Consider the following 17,117-nt stretch of genomic DNA (forward strand, 5'->3'; position numbering starts at 1 on the left):
CATTAAATCATTACAAGAATATTAAGTTTATTCCTGTATAAAGGAGTCTATTTTTGCTTCTCAAATATTTACAGCAGAATTGATCAATTTTCCATGAATTGCATAACTCACAGGATACTTCAGACTTCAGAAAGACTCGCGTCTGTATATAAACAGTAAATTTTGTATTTTAGAGTCTATTTAGCATTTTGCAGTTCATTTCGCATTATTTCTTGACAAAACAGGGTAGGAAAATGCACCTCACACCTCTCAGAAACATGAAAAATTAACATTACAAGGTGCTATTTCACATTTCGTGTTTTCGCCAAAAACTAAATATGTATGCCTCTACTAATCACGATCCATGCCCTCAAAACTGTGGCTCATATTTTAAGTCATCTTTCTCTTTCCCATTTTGCCTCATAGCATCAGGGTTGCCTCTATCTACTCCTTCAGTCTCTCCCGTTCCTTTGCCATCCTCTTCAATTGTCTTATTTCTTTTCCTTTCTTTTGTCCTATTTCTTCTATTCCTTTTTTTTTAATATCTTCCAGGGTCTACCTCTTGTTCTCCTTCCCTCTGTCCTAACTTCCATAAATTGTTTTGCTATTTTTTTTGTCATGTTTTTGTCAAAAGGAAAGCTATTCATGATGGATGTGGTAATTGTGGTTTAAGTATTACATACGTGGAGATTCCTGTTTCTGCATTCCTATTATTTTTATTCTGCCTACAAATAAAACCTAAGTTATGTGAATGCATTTTCTCAGGTTATTTTTTTATTTATTTCTGTTCAGTTTTGTAATCTGATTAATTGAAATTTAATCATTTCTAGAAAATAAATTTTATCAGATTTTGAGTCATCAAAACTTGAATGAATTTTGCACCAGAATTTATCATGAATAATAAAATAATGGACCTGTATATTCTGAAAATCTGGCACTCTTATATCACCATACTAGTTATTATATTTTGATCAGAAGTTAGAAATAACATGTTAAGTTGATTCAAATTTGTGACAAAATTTTCATGTATTGATTAGATGCTTGTATCTATTTCTTGCAGAGGCACAGAAGTTAGTTCCTGGTAGTTTGCATCACCTAGTGTGGCTTGGGCTTCACAGCATGGGTAACAGCAAGAAACTGTCTCCAGATTTTCGGTCCCAGGTGTTTGAAGGTCTTCAGTCCTCTGTAAACAACTTAAACTGTGCTGGAGCTGAAACTCTGAACAAACTTGATATAGATGCCTTTCTGCATGTCACAGGTAAATACTATTATTTTGTGTGGTTACCTATGTTTTGAGTTATTAGCTGGAGCATAAATTTGCATTTTAGTCTTGTTAGTAGCATCTAGATTCTAGAAACAGCCGTAGAATCTTCTTTATAGGATTCCCACTGATTATGTAATCCTAGAAATGGGAGTGTAACAGCCCTTTGAGTGGGAAAGTACGTACAGGTTTATAAGTGAGACACCACATCGTTTGAAAAGACCGAAATCAGTCCGAGATTGGTAGTCTCATGGGTTGGAAGAGGCTGGGAGATTGGCTGCCCCATGGGTGGGAGGAGTCTGGGAGATTGGAAGGCCTTGAGTGGGAAAAGGCATTATCCTATTACAGATTCTGGACATTGTAGTTCTCTTTTTGCAGTGATATGAAGTTTTATACTACATTTGCCAACACTATAATACAGTTTAAAACATTGTTTGTGTTGCGTAGAAATATAATTGGAAAATGCAGGCTCCACCAGGACATTCACTAGTGCCAGAGACTGAGACCCAGGTTTGAGTCCTGACAGCCTGCATTTTCATTTAAATTTCTACGTAGTACAACTCCTCTATTGTTCCAAGTAATAAGGTTATTCTTTGCATTGATTGCTAGTTCTTGACACACGTAATGTGTATTGTATTGTAAATGGTGAATATTAATATTATTGTAATTTTTACAGTTATGTGCGCAGCAGCCCTACGTGAAGATCATCATGCGAATTTCTACAGCACTGACAAACCAACTTGCCTACCTGTTGTGATCACAGAGCAACTCTGCAGCACAGCTCAGGCTGAATGGTAAGTTCCCATTTTGTAATTGGGGAGCATGCAAAGACGACAGCAAGGCTTTTAACAAGTTTTTTGGTTCACAATGCTTATAACAGCCTATTGATTAGGAATATATCTTGAGCCTTTTCCTTACACCATATTTTCTTATATTTTAATAATGGCTTTTCTAGATATGCTAAAACTATTCCTCTAGTTTATGGTTGTAGGCAGAACAGTTTGCGTCTATCCAAACACGAGGACCCGAAACTGCTCCTCCCCCACCGACCTTTTCCTGCAGTGAGCTGAGAAAAGAGGTCTGTGCACTGGGTGGTTGTAGGAGGAGAAAACTTAGCATTACACTTATGGGTGTGTTATTTTACTTGTTCTCTTGGGAATATCAAACTTCTGATGGCGTAGTAAAACGCATCAGCGGGAATAGGACAGGTTGAAGAATTTGTTTGTGTTAGGAAAAGTAAACTTCCATTTGATTAGCCATAACTAGAAGTTGAAGTTGTTTGTCCGTAAGGAATACATGGGAGTCTACAAATAATTATTCATCATATTTTTTTTTACAGATCATATCTAGCTTAATAATCAACTTAAAAAACTGCTTCCACTTGCAACATGAGGAGAAATTCATACTGCTTGGTTTATTTAGTAGCATTGTCCATTCTGACGATGTTCAAATAAATTCACACCTGTGTGAAACTGTCACTCTTTGCCTTAAGAAGAGTTTAAAATAGTGTTGTGCGTTATGAAGCGATGAATGTTAAAATTATTTTTTCTTTTTCGTAGTTGTCCATTTTTTTTTGTATTCAAATCTTCTGTTTTTTGATTCAGGTGGAGTGCAGCATACAAGTTGTTTACGAATGCAGCCCGAGAAGGTTTGGGACAACTCAGGTTACGGCTGCAACGTGGAATTGAAGTCATAAGAGGACTCAGCAATCACGGCTTGGATGTTCGCTTCATTGTCCATTTGGCTGAAGTGTTTGCGGAAAGGGTAAGTTGGGTCATGAAATATTATTAAGTTCTCTTTCTTCTCAGGATGAAGTAATAAGGTGTGCATCTACTTTAGTTGTGGTTTGTGGACAGACCACTTATGTAGTGTCTCTTGAGATATTTCAGTTGTGTGACATGAGGAAATAATTTTAAATTTTCCATAATTTTTAGGCCATAAGAAATGAATACCTGGTCAATAGGAAAACAATCCTTTTCTGTACAAAAATTAATCAAATAATTTGAGACAAGGCAGTGAAGAGGAACTTTTCACTTCTTTTCCACACACTTTCTTGCCCTGTCCCTTACCATGTCGACAAAACAATTTAATTATTTTTCTGATCGCGATCATTCCACTTTGCTTTAAAATTTTAAGGTTTTCAAAGGTAGGAGCACAAACTTAGCAGTGCATGTTTCTGCTTTTGAAAACCTTCAGCATCAGACTTTGTATGGTATGTATCCATATATATTTTTTCTAATTTTTTTTATGTATTGCATTACTGGAAAATGGTTAAAGTTCCCATGGACCTAGATATCCTGAGAAATCTAGAAGAGTCGAGACATTCAGTGTTTAGCCAAAAGATGATGGAATTGGGGAGTTTCACTAATTCCCACACTGGCAAAGGTCAGGGAATCTAAAATATCCTTGTAGTACATTTTTTGAATGTGAATTTTTCATGTGGTGATGAACACTAATATGTGAATGTATTTCATATTTGAAAAGGACTTCTGCAAGAAATAGTCTGTCTTGTGACTGGAACAAATATTTGTGAATTTCCACTCAACAAATTTGCCATAAATAGTTGAGTTAAATCATTACAAAAGGGGTCTGGAATGTTTAAAAAGACCTGGAAAACCTGAAAGTAAGAGAATTTGATGTGACAACATAAGTATAAACTTGTATATTTCACTACACACAAAATGGCCATTTGCCTGTTGAGAGCTGAAAAAATTAATCAACAAATAAAATTAAAATTTACTGAAAGTTTTGAAAAAAATCATGATTCAATAATGCATGGAATTCAGTGTTCTGTGTCAGCTTCTTGCCTCTCTTCAGTTCCAAAGATTCTTTAAATCTGTTTTTTTTTTTTTTTTCCGGCAATTCCAAGTGTGCTAGGGATGAACCAATAAGAAATTTTAGACAATACCGATAAAGTACCTGTACAAAATTTACCAGTTACTGATATTCCAATGATCTGATATGAAATTTCAAATGATCCTTGAACGTGAATGATTCATTGATGACCTTTATGAATGTATGCTACAACAAGATGACTGCAGTGCAAAAGAAGCTGAATATTTTGACATTTCTTTTTTAAAAATGTATGACATGTTGACAAGTCCATAAATTGGATGGATTGGTACAATTGGTTAAGTTTTTAGGCTGTTTTACTATTTATCCCAGAAAGCATTCAATTAGTGACCATCCTGTGTTATGGATGGTCTTATGTAGGGATGTAGATAAGTTGTATCTTCATAATTGCAAATTAGAACTGCTTTTAAATTGTAAACATATACTTCTTTGTGATGGGGATTTTTCTCTATATCTTTTTATTTTGCAGGCTGCAACTCTTGAATCGCAGACAGAAATGATTGCATCTGAAGAGGTTAAAGCCCTCAACACCAGGGCTGCCCACTACTGGTCGATAGCAATACCTCTGCTTCAGAAGCTGTCAAGGGGCCAACCTCTCCGCCCTCTGCAGACTCGTTTATTTGAATGCACAGGGTAAGTTGTTATTTGATACAGTGTTAAGTTTCCTGTTAGGAATTTGTTTGCCTTTGTGGCTGGTGCGTACGCTCTTGCGCTTCGCCCCAATATTATAGGTCTGTGTGTGCAGTGTTCATTCTAGGTATGTTGCAACATCATTTTACCCATTGGCTAATTTTAGATACAAGACAACTAGTGCCACCTAGCTGCAATTAAATGAACTACGTCAAACTGAATAGCATAGTGGCACACAATAAATATCCGTAGCATTTTTTTGAAAAATTAGTTAAAATTTCAAACGTTTTTGCCTTAAGAATGCTGATTTTTGCTTATAAATAATGAACAAATCACAATCATCATTATCTTGTTTTACATATAAAGGTGAATCAATCAGAAAGTACTGGTGCCAAATGTAATCACTGGTACGTGTGGTGAATCGGCACTTTAAACTGTGTCTTTATCCGGTTTCGCCACATTCTTTGCTCCACCCTGTATGTAAAATGAATCAAACCGTTGCCTTGCAATTGTTTCCACTTGAATAATTTGTCTGCTCCCAGAAGCTCGCTCGGGATTGAATACAAGAAAAACTATAATATTTCTAAATGTTATAAACAGCTTTTGTTAAAATATTAAACCATTGTTATTGGTGGGAATCTATGAGAATTTTGGCATCGATGTGGGTATTTGCTCTACCATTTGTTGCATAGTTCATTACCATATATACCATATTTATGCATGAATAATGTGCACCCTGGTTTTTTGATGGGAAAACAATAAACAATTGTACTGTACATTACATAAGAGATATAACTGAGGTTCAAGAAATGGCTTTTTTAGTTGTAGGTCGTAAAGCTGTTGCTATGCCAATCAAGAGTGAATGATGTAATACCTATTGAAAACCTGTTGCTATGTGGGCCAAGAGGAGAATATAGTCTTGTGTATACCATGAGTCACCAACCCACACCATGTGCCCTCTCTGCCTCCAGTGAGCATCCCAATGCTTTCACTTCTGCAACCACCTTGTTTATTCTTTAGAAGAAGAAAGTGAGATGAAAATTACATTATGGATTTGCAGTGATTTTTCACCCGACAAATATGGCTGATGCACATGTGTGACAAGAGGTGTATGCTCGAATTATGTCAGAACAGCGCAGTGCCGCTATTCTCGGTGTCGCGATACAGTTGTATTACAATGTGAAAAATCATCAGAAATGTTCATTTCTGTTTATACTATTTTTTTTTTTTATATATTATTACTAAAGAAATCGAACCTGGTAATTTGTATTTGCGCCTTTTTATATATATATATATATATATATATATATATACAAATAATGAAGGAGACAGTAAACACTTACCACACGAATAGAAATAATTCAATATTTCGAGATCTGAGTCGCATTTTCAAGAAGGTAGATAAAAGATCGACGACACTTTGAGTAGAGGCACAGAATACTGACCATAGCGTCTCTACGGTCAGTGTTTGCCAGAAACAGTTGAAAGGAAACACAAAATACTTTAGCCAGTGTTTACTGTAAGGTGGGTGGGTAGTTTCAGGGAGGAGAGGAAAGAGTTACTGGTTGGCTAGGTTGAGTCCGGGGGGTATAGTGGCGTGCATGCCTGCTATATAGGCCCTTTCCCATCGCCTGCGGAAAGATGTGTCAGAGCGGGGGGGTATAGCAGGCATGCACGCCACTATACCCCCCGGACTCAACCTAGCCAACCAGTAACTCTTTTCTCTCCTCCCCGAAACTACCCACCCACCTTACAGTAAACACTGGCTAAAATATTTCGTGTTTCCTTTCAACTGTTTCTGGCAACACTGACCGTAGAGACGCTACGGTCAGTATTCTGTGCCTCTACTCAAAGTGTCGTCGATCTTTTATCTACCTTCTTGAAAATGCGACTCAGATCGCGAAATTTTGAATTATTTCTATTCGTGTGGTAAGTGTTTACTGTCTCCTTCATTATTTGTGTATATATATATATATATATATGTGTGTGTGTGTGTGTGTGTTTTATGCAGACATAGTGAAAACATGCATGATTTCATGTTGGCTCTCTAATTATTCGATACATAATATGCACCATAGTTTTTAGGGGGAAAAATTTTGGAAGAAAAGTGCACATTATACACGAGTAAATATGGCATGTATTGAATTAAACTTGGTTTTTCTCATTTCTTGCAGGAAAGAACTGTCTGCATCAGAAATCAGCAGCTTCCTGGAGGATGGGAAGTTTTTTGTAGCATGCCAGCTGATGAAGGAAAACAAACATGAAGAAGCTCTGCAGGCGTTCCAAGAACTTAAGAGTCCACATGCTTCATTTTTCCAGGCTATGGTAGGCTTTTGTCAGTTTGTTACAATTACCGATAATTTTACCAATATCGTATTTCTGTAAATAGCCTGTACCCAAGTTGACTATTCTTCAAGATTTTCACTTTTTTTTTTCAATGGGGAAAATGCTGCATCACCATCATGTCACATACATTAAATCTTTATATTGGATTTATAAATTGTCAGTCATCATTTTATCTTTATCTTTATTTTGATGCTTTTTCAGCATTCATGTAAGTTTCATCTTACTGCATCTCTACTTGTTTCTGGTGTTTAAAAAAATGTTTAGTAGCTGGAACATAGCAAATAAAGTTATAGGTCTGATCAGTTAATTTACATTGCTTACAAGATCATGTAAATTGTCCAGTTTTTGGAATTTGATATCTCCATAATAGTCTTAATTTGTAATAGTTCTGTGTGATTCAAAAAGTACAATAGTTTATATTTTCCCTTGTATCTGCTTTTTGTAGGAAAAATAATATATAATTGGTGTATAATACTTGTACATTAATATTAATCACTGTTTTGAACAACTTTTGGGGCATCATATTTTGGCTAAGAATTTTTATAATGAAAATAGTAGCATGTACAGATTACACCACCCATACCCCATTGTCGTGATTAGCCAGAAGTGGTAGAAAAGCCTTACAATTTGGAATTCAAAATGCTGCATTTAACATATATAGCCACTACCCAGGATGTTTGCTGGCAAAACCGTTAAATTGGAACCTCGATTTTACGTTTTTCAGGGGACCAAGGTGAAACAACTTAAAATATGGAAAAATTTAAAATCGAGGAAAATTTTGTATCATTATGATCTATTGGGACCATGAAGATTGAATGTATAAAGCGGGAACATGAAATCTGGGTTCCACTGTATAAATAATGAAATTGCCAATAACTAGAGCTATATATTTGTGGTGAATAAGAGGTCAAGATTTTGGTACAAAAACTGGGCATATTTTGGGATCAAAATGGCATTTCGGTATTAAAATGGTGAATAAAACCCTAAATATGATTTTAAAACTACACTTAATATGCACAATAAAGATTTCCCTTCTAATAGTACATTTATGTAGTTATCAGTGTTTTCAAGTTTATTCCTGTATAAAGGAGTCCATTTTTGCTTCCCAAATATTTACAGCAGAATTAATCAATTTTCCATGATTTGCATAACTCGCAGATCCAGACTTCAGAAAGTGTCGCATAGATAAAAAACACCAAATTTTGCATATAAAAGTTTATTTTGCATTTTGCATCATTTCGTGACAAAGTATGGTAGCAAAATGCACCTCACACCTTTCAAAAACATGAAAAATGAACATTGTTGTGTGTTATTTCACATTTTGTTTTCGTCAAAAATCGAAATGTGCATGTCCCTAATTAAAGTTCCTTACAGTGATGAATATTGAATTGTTTTAAAAGTTTGTGCATCTGTCAAACACTTTTTGATCTGCTCTGTATGATTTAATTGTTTAATACAAATCTTCATTGCTTCTTTCACTATAAAATTGACTCAATAATTTCATCACACCGCACTTCTAACAAGCCTGCAATTATAATGGCAACAACAGTATTTTTCCCCATTTCATGATTATGTGTGTGTGTTGTTTGCAGATATACAAGAAGCTGGCTGCTGAAGAAGTAGAAAATAAGCGCAGAGAAACCATCACCTCTGAGATGAGGTCACAGCACATCATTTTGCTTACTCGAGCCAGGGAGTGTCTGTACTTAACATTGGATCGACTACGTAGTCCAGGTATTGTACTCACTTTTCACTACTGACAGTTATGGTACTAAGCATCCTTTGTCTTTATAGCACAGTGGTTAACTTTGTTAGCATCTAAATAAGATACTTTGGCTGATCCTGACTGGTTGCACATGTCACTCATTGAAATCACACTTGAAACCGACTGTACAGTCACAGACACTTCTGTGTTGTGATAATTCTATTGACTTTCAATGGGATCGTGACAGCCCAGAAGTGTCTGTGATTGTACAATCCCTAGTCTAATCTACATGTCATGATTGACGCGGAAATCATGGAATACATGTAAAAAAAATGAGGCAATGAATTGAGAAGTGAAAAGGTCAAGAAAAGTCTGAATTTTGTAAAACCTGAAAATAGAACTACCAGCCTTCTCAAACTAAAAAAAGCAAACTAAATTTTTCAACTCTTCAACTTCTGTCTAAACCTCTGATACTTTGATGAAATGGTGATGACAATGAAAGATTACAATTGATTCATATCAGTTTACAGAGGCTGTTCAGCGTATATTTGGCCAAATGCGATTCCTTCCCTCTGCACTCAGAATGAACTCGCCCAACCTTGGTCGGGCATGTTTGTCAGTGTAGTGTGTGAGCTGTAAAAGAGTGGTTGTGTTTTCTCACTGGGTCAAAAATCCTGCCCAAACTGAGCCACTTTTGGGAGGAGTGCGTTGTATAACGTTTCCAAGTGTTTGCGTTTTCTCGCTTGGCTGAAAAAGCTGCCAAAAACTGAGTCGCTTTTGGAAAGGTTATGTTGTAGCCCTTTATGATGCAAAGTTCAGTGTGTCAATGATCAGGAAGTAGTGTAAGAGCAAGGATTGTGACGTTAGTTCGACTTTATTCAAGAATGTGATCGGCAAGTATAAGGATTGCATGGCCCCAGCGTTCGGTTCTCCAACAAAGGGGACGACAACACGGCCGTGCGCACAAGCCACCACCAGTATGCAGGCGAAACTTCGCAGAATGGCCACGCAAGAGAATCCACCGACCCAAAGACAGATGGCGAATCATCTAAATATGTCTTTGGAAACTGTTAACCACACTTTGCACCTGCATACTGGTGGTGGCTTGTGTTCATGGCTGTGTTCTCGTTTGGTCAAATATACGCTGAACAGCCTCTGTATGTTGTGTCATTGTATGTCACTACGTGGATGGTGTAAATGATATGAAAAGAACATGTAAAAAACAAGATTTGTGTACAAAGGAAAATAGAGATAACCATTAGGTGTTTTATTTCTCTTGCAGTTTAGTTGTTAAATGCATTTGCAGTGCAACCTTGATTTTACATTTTTCAGGGGACTATGCTGAATAACTTCAAAATGCAGGAAATTTTAAAATCACGGAAAATTTTATAACATTTTACTATGTTGGGACCAACAAAATTGAATGTATAATGTGGGAATATGTAAAATTGAGAAACGTAAAATTGGGGATTCCACTGCAACAGTTTTTTTCTGTTTAGTTTCAGGAGAACACACACTCCCTTCATCAGACCTGTATTTTTAGTTTGATTAAGCATACAGTTATACCAAGATTTGTCATATACTCACATTCCCTGTTATGAGCTCTGTGTGTTACATTTATCAACAGTGCCATTGTTGTTCTTGTATTTGTTCATAACAAAATTGCCCCCTCCCTTTGGCGAGTTATTAACATCTTTGTCTGTGAATTGTTTACATAGTCAGCATTATTGTGGCTGCAATTTTAAGGTTCAGCTGGTCCTTTGGCCGATGGGAGGGCAGTTTTTTTTACAATTTTCCTCTCGTTTGAAAAACTGTTATGATATTCAAAGATCCGAAAAATTGCATATACTTATAATTTCTTCTGGAGCAGTGGTTCTCAATCTGTGGTACGCTTACCCCCAGGGGGTAAACTTGAAGGGGGTACGGGATCAGCTCTGAAGAGAAATGTCGAGAATAGCCACAGGACAACATTTTTTCTGCAGATGTGTAGAGCAGACTTCATAGCTTTAACACTCAACAGGAAAATAAGGCTTATTTTGTCACGGCCACTCTTATATTTGTTTAATATGTTTTGAATTGAAATGCTCCTTCGAAATCTGAATAATAGACTAAATGTGGAGCCAAATCTCCACTTGAAAGTTTCAAGTGCACAACCAGACATCAAGAAACTATGTCAGGCTATGCAGGCACATCTTTCTCACTAGAAACTGTCAGGATTTACAATAAAAAAAACCTCCAAAATTGTGTTCACAGTTTGTTTACAAACTTATTTTTACTTACGTGAAATTTAAAAGATTTCGTAATTCCGCGTTGCACAATTTAATGGTTCAATCCTATTAATTTCGAAGATCCACTGTCTTCATTCACAAAAGGGTACGGCGTACCCTTTTGTGAATGAAGACAGTGGATCTTCGAAATTAATAGGATTGAACCATTAAATTGTGCAACGCGGAATTACGAAATCTTTTAAATTTCACGTAAGTAATTTTAAACCGCGTTTACCGCAACCACCATGAAACTTATTTTTGTTCTTTACTTTTTTTTTTTTCAATAACTGGAGAAGTACATGAAAATTATTTTTTCTTTATGTATACTTCTTAGCATACAAGTGTCAAAATTTTATTTTTGTAACTAATGAAAAAATTGTACATGTAGGAACACACAATAAAATAATATAGGTAATGTTCTAATGTTTACCGGGGTGTAAGGGGTGACCTTCCACGTAGTACACCCAAATGTCAACCTCACTTCCACATCAGTACACCCTGGACTGCATGAAAAACTAAATATGTTGACCAAGGCAGTAATTTATTTTATTAAAAACATAAACTAAACGTAACGTTTCAACCTTCTAGTAAGGTCTTCTTCACACTCAGTATCAAGTACAAAAGCAACAAGATACAAAAACAGGGTATTATATATACACAAACATTACTCCCTCCAGACTATTTAGAAAGTTGTTAGGAACTTTCTAGCAGGTGACTTTCACTTGCCAACTTTACTTTCACCTAAAAGGCTAAACACAATTACTTCCATATACAGGGTGGCGACAGACCTGGAAAACCTGGAAAACCGGGAAAAGTCAGGGAATTTGAGGTGTCAAAAAAAGTCAGGGAAATGTCAGGGAATTTCGTCTTCATTGACTTCGAACACTCTTTTGACGAAAATTGTTATAACTCGGGCACTAAGGGAGCAATCTACTTCGGATAAGTTTTGTTTTGCAGCTAAAACATCAGAGCATGCAACTGTGTACAATTCAGAACGTTGAACCGAGGAAAGGTGGTTTGGGGGGAGCGACTACCGAATTTCAATGAAAAAAAACACAAATATCTGGAGTTTACCCCCTCTTCTCCCGCTATTTGGGAAGAAGGCGCGAACTTTAATATTCTTTTCAAAGAATGGACATTTGTCAAGAGAATGAAACATGTTTTATGTTCCTGGGTGCCATACAAGTTGAATAATGAGCCAAAATGTGAAACTCTGTTCGGAAATGTGGCATGGATATGTTGCGGAGGGGGGGGGGGGGAGGTTGGTCATCAATATGAATTTCCCAGGCTTGCTCCAGACCTGTGTCAGATTCCACCCAAACATAAAGAGTATGAAGGTCCAAAAAGCACATTCATTTCGTAATCAGCACCATGGTACCAAATGGTATCATCGGGGGAGTAAAGGTTAAGCCTCTAAATATTACGTGGAAAATGCATTGAATTATCATTTTTTCTTGTCCGTATGGGAGTAGTAAGGGGACTTGTCAACAGATGGAGGGGATAAGTGCGGTGGCGCCGTCCGATAGTTGTCGGACGTCGTAGTAAGGCATTTTGTTGGGCAAACTGAAGGAACATGGAAACAAATAGGTTCCATTGATACATACGATTTTTGTCGAATGTCGCCACCCGACAAAGTATCTCACTACAATATGCGACAGAAATTGCATGGACTGCAACATCGAACAAAAATCGCATGCATAAACAAGAAGAACTTTAGACTGCAAATATGCTGTTGGAATTTTATTACTCTTCTGGCTCAGTTCACCTTATTGAATGTAGCAGTGCTTACGAAGGCTTTCTTTTATCATCCTGACGTATTACTGGTTTCGCACAAGTTAACATACGTTTACAATGAAAAAAAAAAGGTAAAAAAGGTAAAGTGCTCCCCTGTGCATAGCACCACGCCATGAAGGTGTATAGGGGGTGTGGGGGTAACGTCCCACACTTTCTTGATCCTATCGTGAGTGGGGGTGATGTGATCAGCATCACGCCCCTGACCGCCTTTACCCCCCAGGGTTTCCCCCAGGTACCCATGTTATTCGACGCTGGGTGGGCGCCGGGGCCGCTTCCATCGTTAGAAAAGTTCCCGGATTTGAACCCCGCCGGGGATCGAACCCGGGACCTTTAGCATGTTAGTCAGACGCGTTACCGACTGAGCCACCGCGGTATTACAATGACATTGCAATATTCTTAGATATCAAGAAGAATCCAACCAAATGGGATATATATTGAATACTGTCACGAAAAAGTGAAACATAAATCTGCATTGGTGAACGTTATAAAAATTGGCAAGTGTATGCTCCCAACCTCAAATTTACTGCAACACTAGTATTGCAATGAAATTAACGCCACTCTCTGTCCTGTCTGTTTAAACTCATGAGAGATGGTCATTAATCTCTCACTGAGTGAAGTTAATGTCCAATATTATGAAATAAAATACTAATAATAAATACCAAAATATTTTAATATCTTATTTACTCGAATCATTCAATCATAACAGCAAATCACTTCCTTCAAGAATTGACTTTTCTCTGCCAGCCCTGCTAAATTTTCACTTTCTATCTACTGATTTATACGAGGGGTGGCCAGAAAGTAATTTCCAATTAGTAGGTACATTGATTTTTCAAAAACGCCAAAACCGTGAAAATGGTAATTGCTGCGAAATTATGTTTAGGAATGTGCAGTGATGTCTGGACACATTTTTCGCCCGTCCGAAATATCGAAATAATGCGAATTTTGCAAAAAATGCGAATTGTTGGCGTTTTTAGCGATTTTTTTAAAAGAAATTTCCTAAAACAACGAAAAATTCCATGAAATCCTACATCCTTGTCTTTTCTAGGCCATGTTTGTGTACATAGAAAATGCAAGTTTTACAACATTTTACTCAAGAGTAAACTATTGAGTTATACGTACGTGGAATAATTCCGACAGCCACATTAAATCATTTATTTCCCACGATTTTTTCAACTTCTTTCTCTCTCTCTCTCTATCAAAACCATTTGCATCACAGAGCAAAGTGGCAGCGTTCTAACAGGAGATCGAGTGCGTATCTAGCATCACACTGGAGCCACATCTTCGTATTTGTCGCACGAGATATGTTTTGAATTACCAAGCTAAGTGCGCACTATCAGCATTTGTCTAGCGAGTAATAATGGAGCTCAGTCGTTAGGGCATCTGACTACTATGCGAGAGACCCGGGGTCAATCCCCTGCGGGGGAGAACCGGGATGTTTTCCACCTATTCAAACTGCTCCGGCACCCACCCAGTATCATATGAAGCTGGTACCTTGAGGAAACTTTGAGGGATAAAGGTAGCCAGGAGTGTGGTGCTGATCACATCACCCCCACCTTCAGCTGTGATCAAGAAAGTGTGGGGCCCTAACTCCACACCAAAATTCCATTATCTAAAATCCTTACATTAAAATTAATAAAAGGGGTATAAAAAATAACTTTCCCAAAATAACTTTCAAGATATCAAACTCTCGCGAAGAGGCCTAAGCCATGTGACTTACAATTTGAAACAGTAGTTTAAAAACACCATGAAGGTATAATTTCAGATATTTGCCAGAAAATGTGCTAAAATGAAAATGTGAATTTTGGGAAAATAACACCGTATAGTAAAAAATAAAAAAATAAGAAAATACACCAATTTGAAAAAAATAGCAAAATATCAAAGAGTCTACCGATTAGGTATTAATAAAACAAGAATATCAGTTGTAATTTATTGCATTAGTAACAGTGAATCCTAACCTAATTTTCGGCATAATCACCACCGTTGTTCTGGCATTTGTCGTAGCATGGCACTAAATTTTGTATGTCCATGGTATATGTGTCTGACAGCAAAGACTGGAACTATCTCTACCGCAATGTAGCTGTCAAATCCTTGCCCTGCCAGAAACCTCTTCAGTTAAACAAAGAGATGAAATCAGTACATTCAAGGCCAGGGCTGTACAGGGAGTGGTTCAAGATCTCTCACCTGAAGTGATGCAAAGGGCCCGTGTGTACTCAGCTGTATGGTTTTGTGCACATGCGATTGGCCTTCCGTGAATTGTCTGCACCATCGTCTGACCATACTATCACTCACGACGTCCGGTCTGCACAACTCACACGATTGCTGGTGGCTCTGTGCCAAATTCTGAGCGTGCAATGTAGGCTACATCGCAGTCTGTGGGAGACTGTATGAGAGCTTCAATGTTTAACCTAGAACTGTCCTAAAACGGCTGCATTGCAACTGTACCAGATTACAGTTACATGCCACTTCTTCCTGTCTGCATGTGTGTGTGTGTCGCTCTCCGACCACTAGTGCTGCGTATAGGCACCATTGGAGCTTTTTTCAGGATGCCCCTCGTATATGAACTTTCAGAAGCTTTTATTATTAGAGTGTTCCTGTTTTAATGTGTTGGTTAGCTAAATCAGGTACCTATACAATGCAATTCTATAAATTCCTTGCGTTAAATTTCTAATACTTAACAGTTGGGCTGAAAAGTTCGTAGGCTAACATAGTAAAAAATATTTTTTTGACAAAATTCGATTTTATTATTCAATATAGTTGCCTTCGAGGGCGATACAACGATTATAGCGGTCATACAATTTTTCGATGCCATTTTTATAGTACGATTTCTCTTTAGCCTCAAAATAGGCCTCAGTTTCGGCGATTACCTCTTCATCAGTGCTAAATTTCTTTCCAGCGAGCATTCTTTTAAGGTCTGCAAACAGGAAAAAGTCACTGGGGGCCAGATCTGGAGAATATGGTGGATGGGGAAGCAATTTTATTACGGTTGAATATCGCTAAACATTGCTCCGAATCATCAAAACGTTGTTGCTTTTGATCGATTGTGAGCACGCGCGGCACCCATTTTGCACACAGCTTTCGCATGTTCAAATATTCATGCACAATATGTCCAACACGTTCCTTTGATATTTTTAAAGTCTCAGCTATCTCGATCAACTTCACTTTACTATCATTTAAAGTTATTTTGTGGACTTTTTTGATGTTTTCGTCGGTAACAGCCTCTTTGGGGCGTCCACTGCGTGCATCGTCTTCGATGCTCATTTCGCCTCGTTTAAATTTAGCAAACCACTTCTCAACGGTTGATTTTCCTGGTGCAGAGTCCGAATAATGTTTATCAAGCCAAGCCTTGGCTTCAACAGTATTTTTTTTTCGCCAAAAAGCAATGCTTTATATTAACACACGAAATTCTTTTTTATTCATTTTTTCACAATAACAAAAGCTGCTTCACTCACAATGCTATATCTCACGAACTAATTATCCGGCAGCTGTGAAACGTATACACGTATCTTTTGAAGGTTAGTACTAAGTAAAAATCACATGGATTTAATTCTAGTAACGCCATATATGAGTCAGCCTACGAACTTTTCAGCCCAACTGTTACATACCCTTTTCGTCAGCATTAATGGTATAACTGCATGTTGTCAGTTTCACAGCACTTCACTTGGATATACTGTACTGAAGCAGAAATCCCATCGATAATGTAAGGAAATATGACACTTTCTTTTGTTCGATTCAGTTGTTTCACTTATATGCAAGAGTTAAGTTGTTTGCTTTACAGAGAAGAGAGAAGTAGCTTTATACATTGAAAAATGAGTCCGTACTCATGGTTCTTGCAAGCAGAGGGTTCTAATCTCTCGGTGGAAATATCAGCATATAATACCGAGAATGTATAAGGAGACTGATAAATTACAAATTGTATTTCTTAATCAATCACTATTCACTCTTATCTCATTTAGTCGTAACTTTAAAAGTAATCAAGTATTTTATTTTAAACTTACTGCGTATGACAAAATTCCATAATCCTTCCTTAGCTTGTGAATTGTAATAATTTTCCAAATTTACTATTTTGCAGTTTGAATTCAAATCATAGAGAATAGAGAAATTAAGTCAATATAATAGAAGATAAAATTGTTACTTAGCAAAACCATACATGGATCTGTATGAGTTTATTATTTCCATTTGCAAAAACATCGATTTAGTTTAGTTTGTAATTGTCAGGGAAAAATGTAAATTTTGTCCTGGAAAACCTGGAAAAGTCAGGGAATTTCATTTCTGTTTGTTTGTA

At 37.0% G+C, this 17,117-nt stretch overlaps 1 protein-coding gene across 2 annotated transcripts in view; it reads left to right on the top strand.

The window, feature by feature from the left end:
• LOC145993972 (E3 SUMO-protein ligase RanBP2-like) overlaps window positions 1–17,117 on the top strand; it is a 158,561-nt gene that overhangs the window by 37,171 nt on the left and 104,273 nt on the right. For both annotated transcript variants that reach the window (XM_083129994.1, XM_083129995.1), the window contains exons 10-15: window positions 1,040–1,237; window positions 1,917–2,034; window positions 2,845–3,004; window positions 4,563–4,726; window positions 6,898–7,048; window positions 8,662–8,803. In XM_083129994.1, coding sequence (XP_082986120.1) covers window positions 1,040–1,237; window positions 1,917–2,034; window positions 2,845–3,004; window positions 4,563–4,726; window positions 6,898–7,048; window positions 8,662–8,803 — 933 coding nt within the window. The remainder of the gene's footprint in view (window positions 1–1,039; window positions 1,238–1,916; window positions 2,035–2,844; window positions 3,005–4,562; window positions 4,727–6,897; window positions 7,049–8,661; window positions 8,804–17,117) is intronic.

This window comes from Lepisma saccharinum, chromosome 10 (assembly GCF_977018435.1).
Source record: "Lepisma saccharinum chromosome 10, izLepSacc3.1, whole genome shotgun sequence".
Taxonomy (NCBI): domain Eukaryota; kingdom Metazoa; phylum Arthropoda; class Insecta; order Zygentoma; family Lepismatidae; genus Lepisma; species Lepisma saccharinum.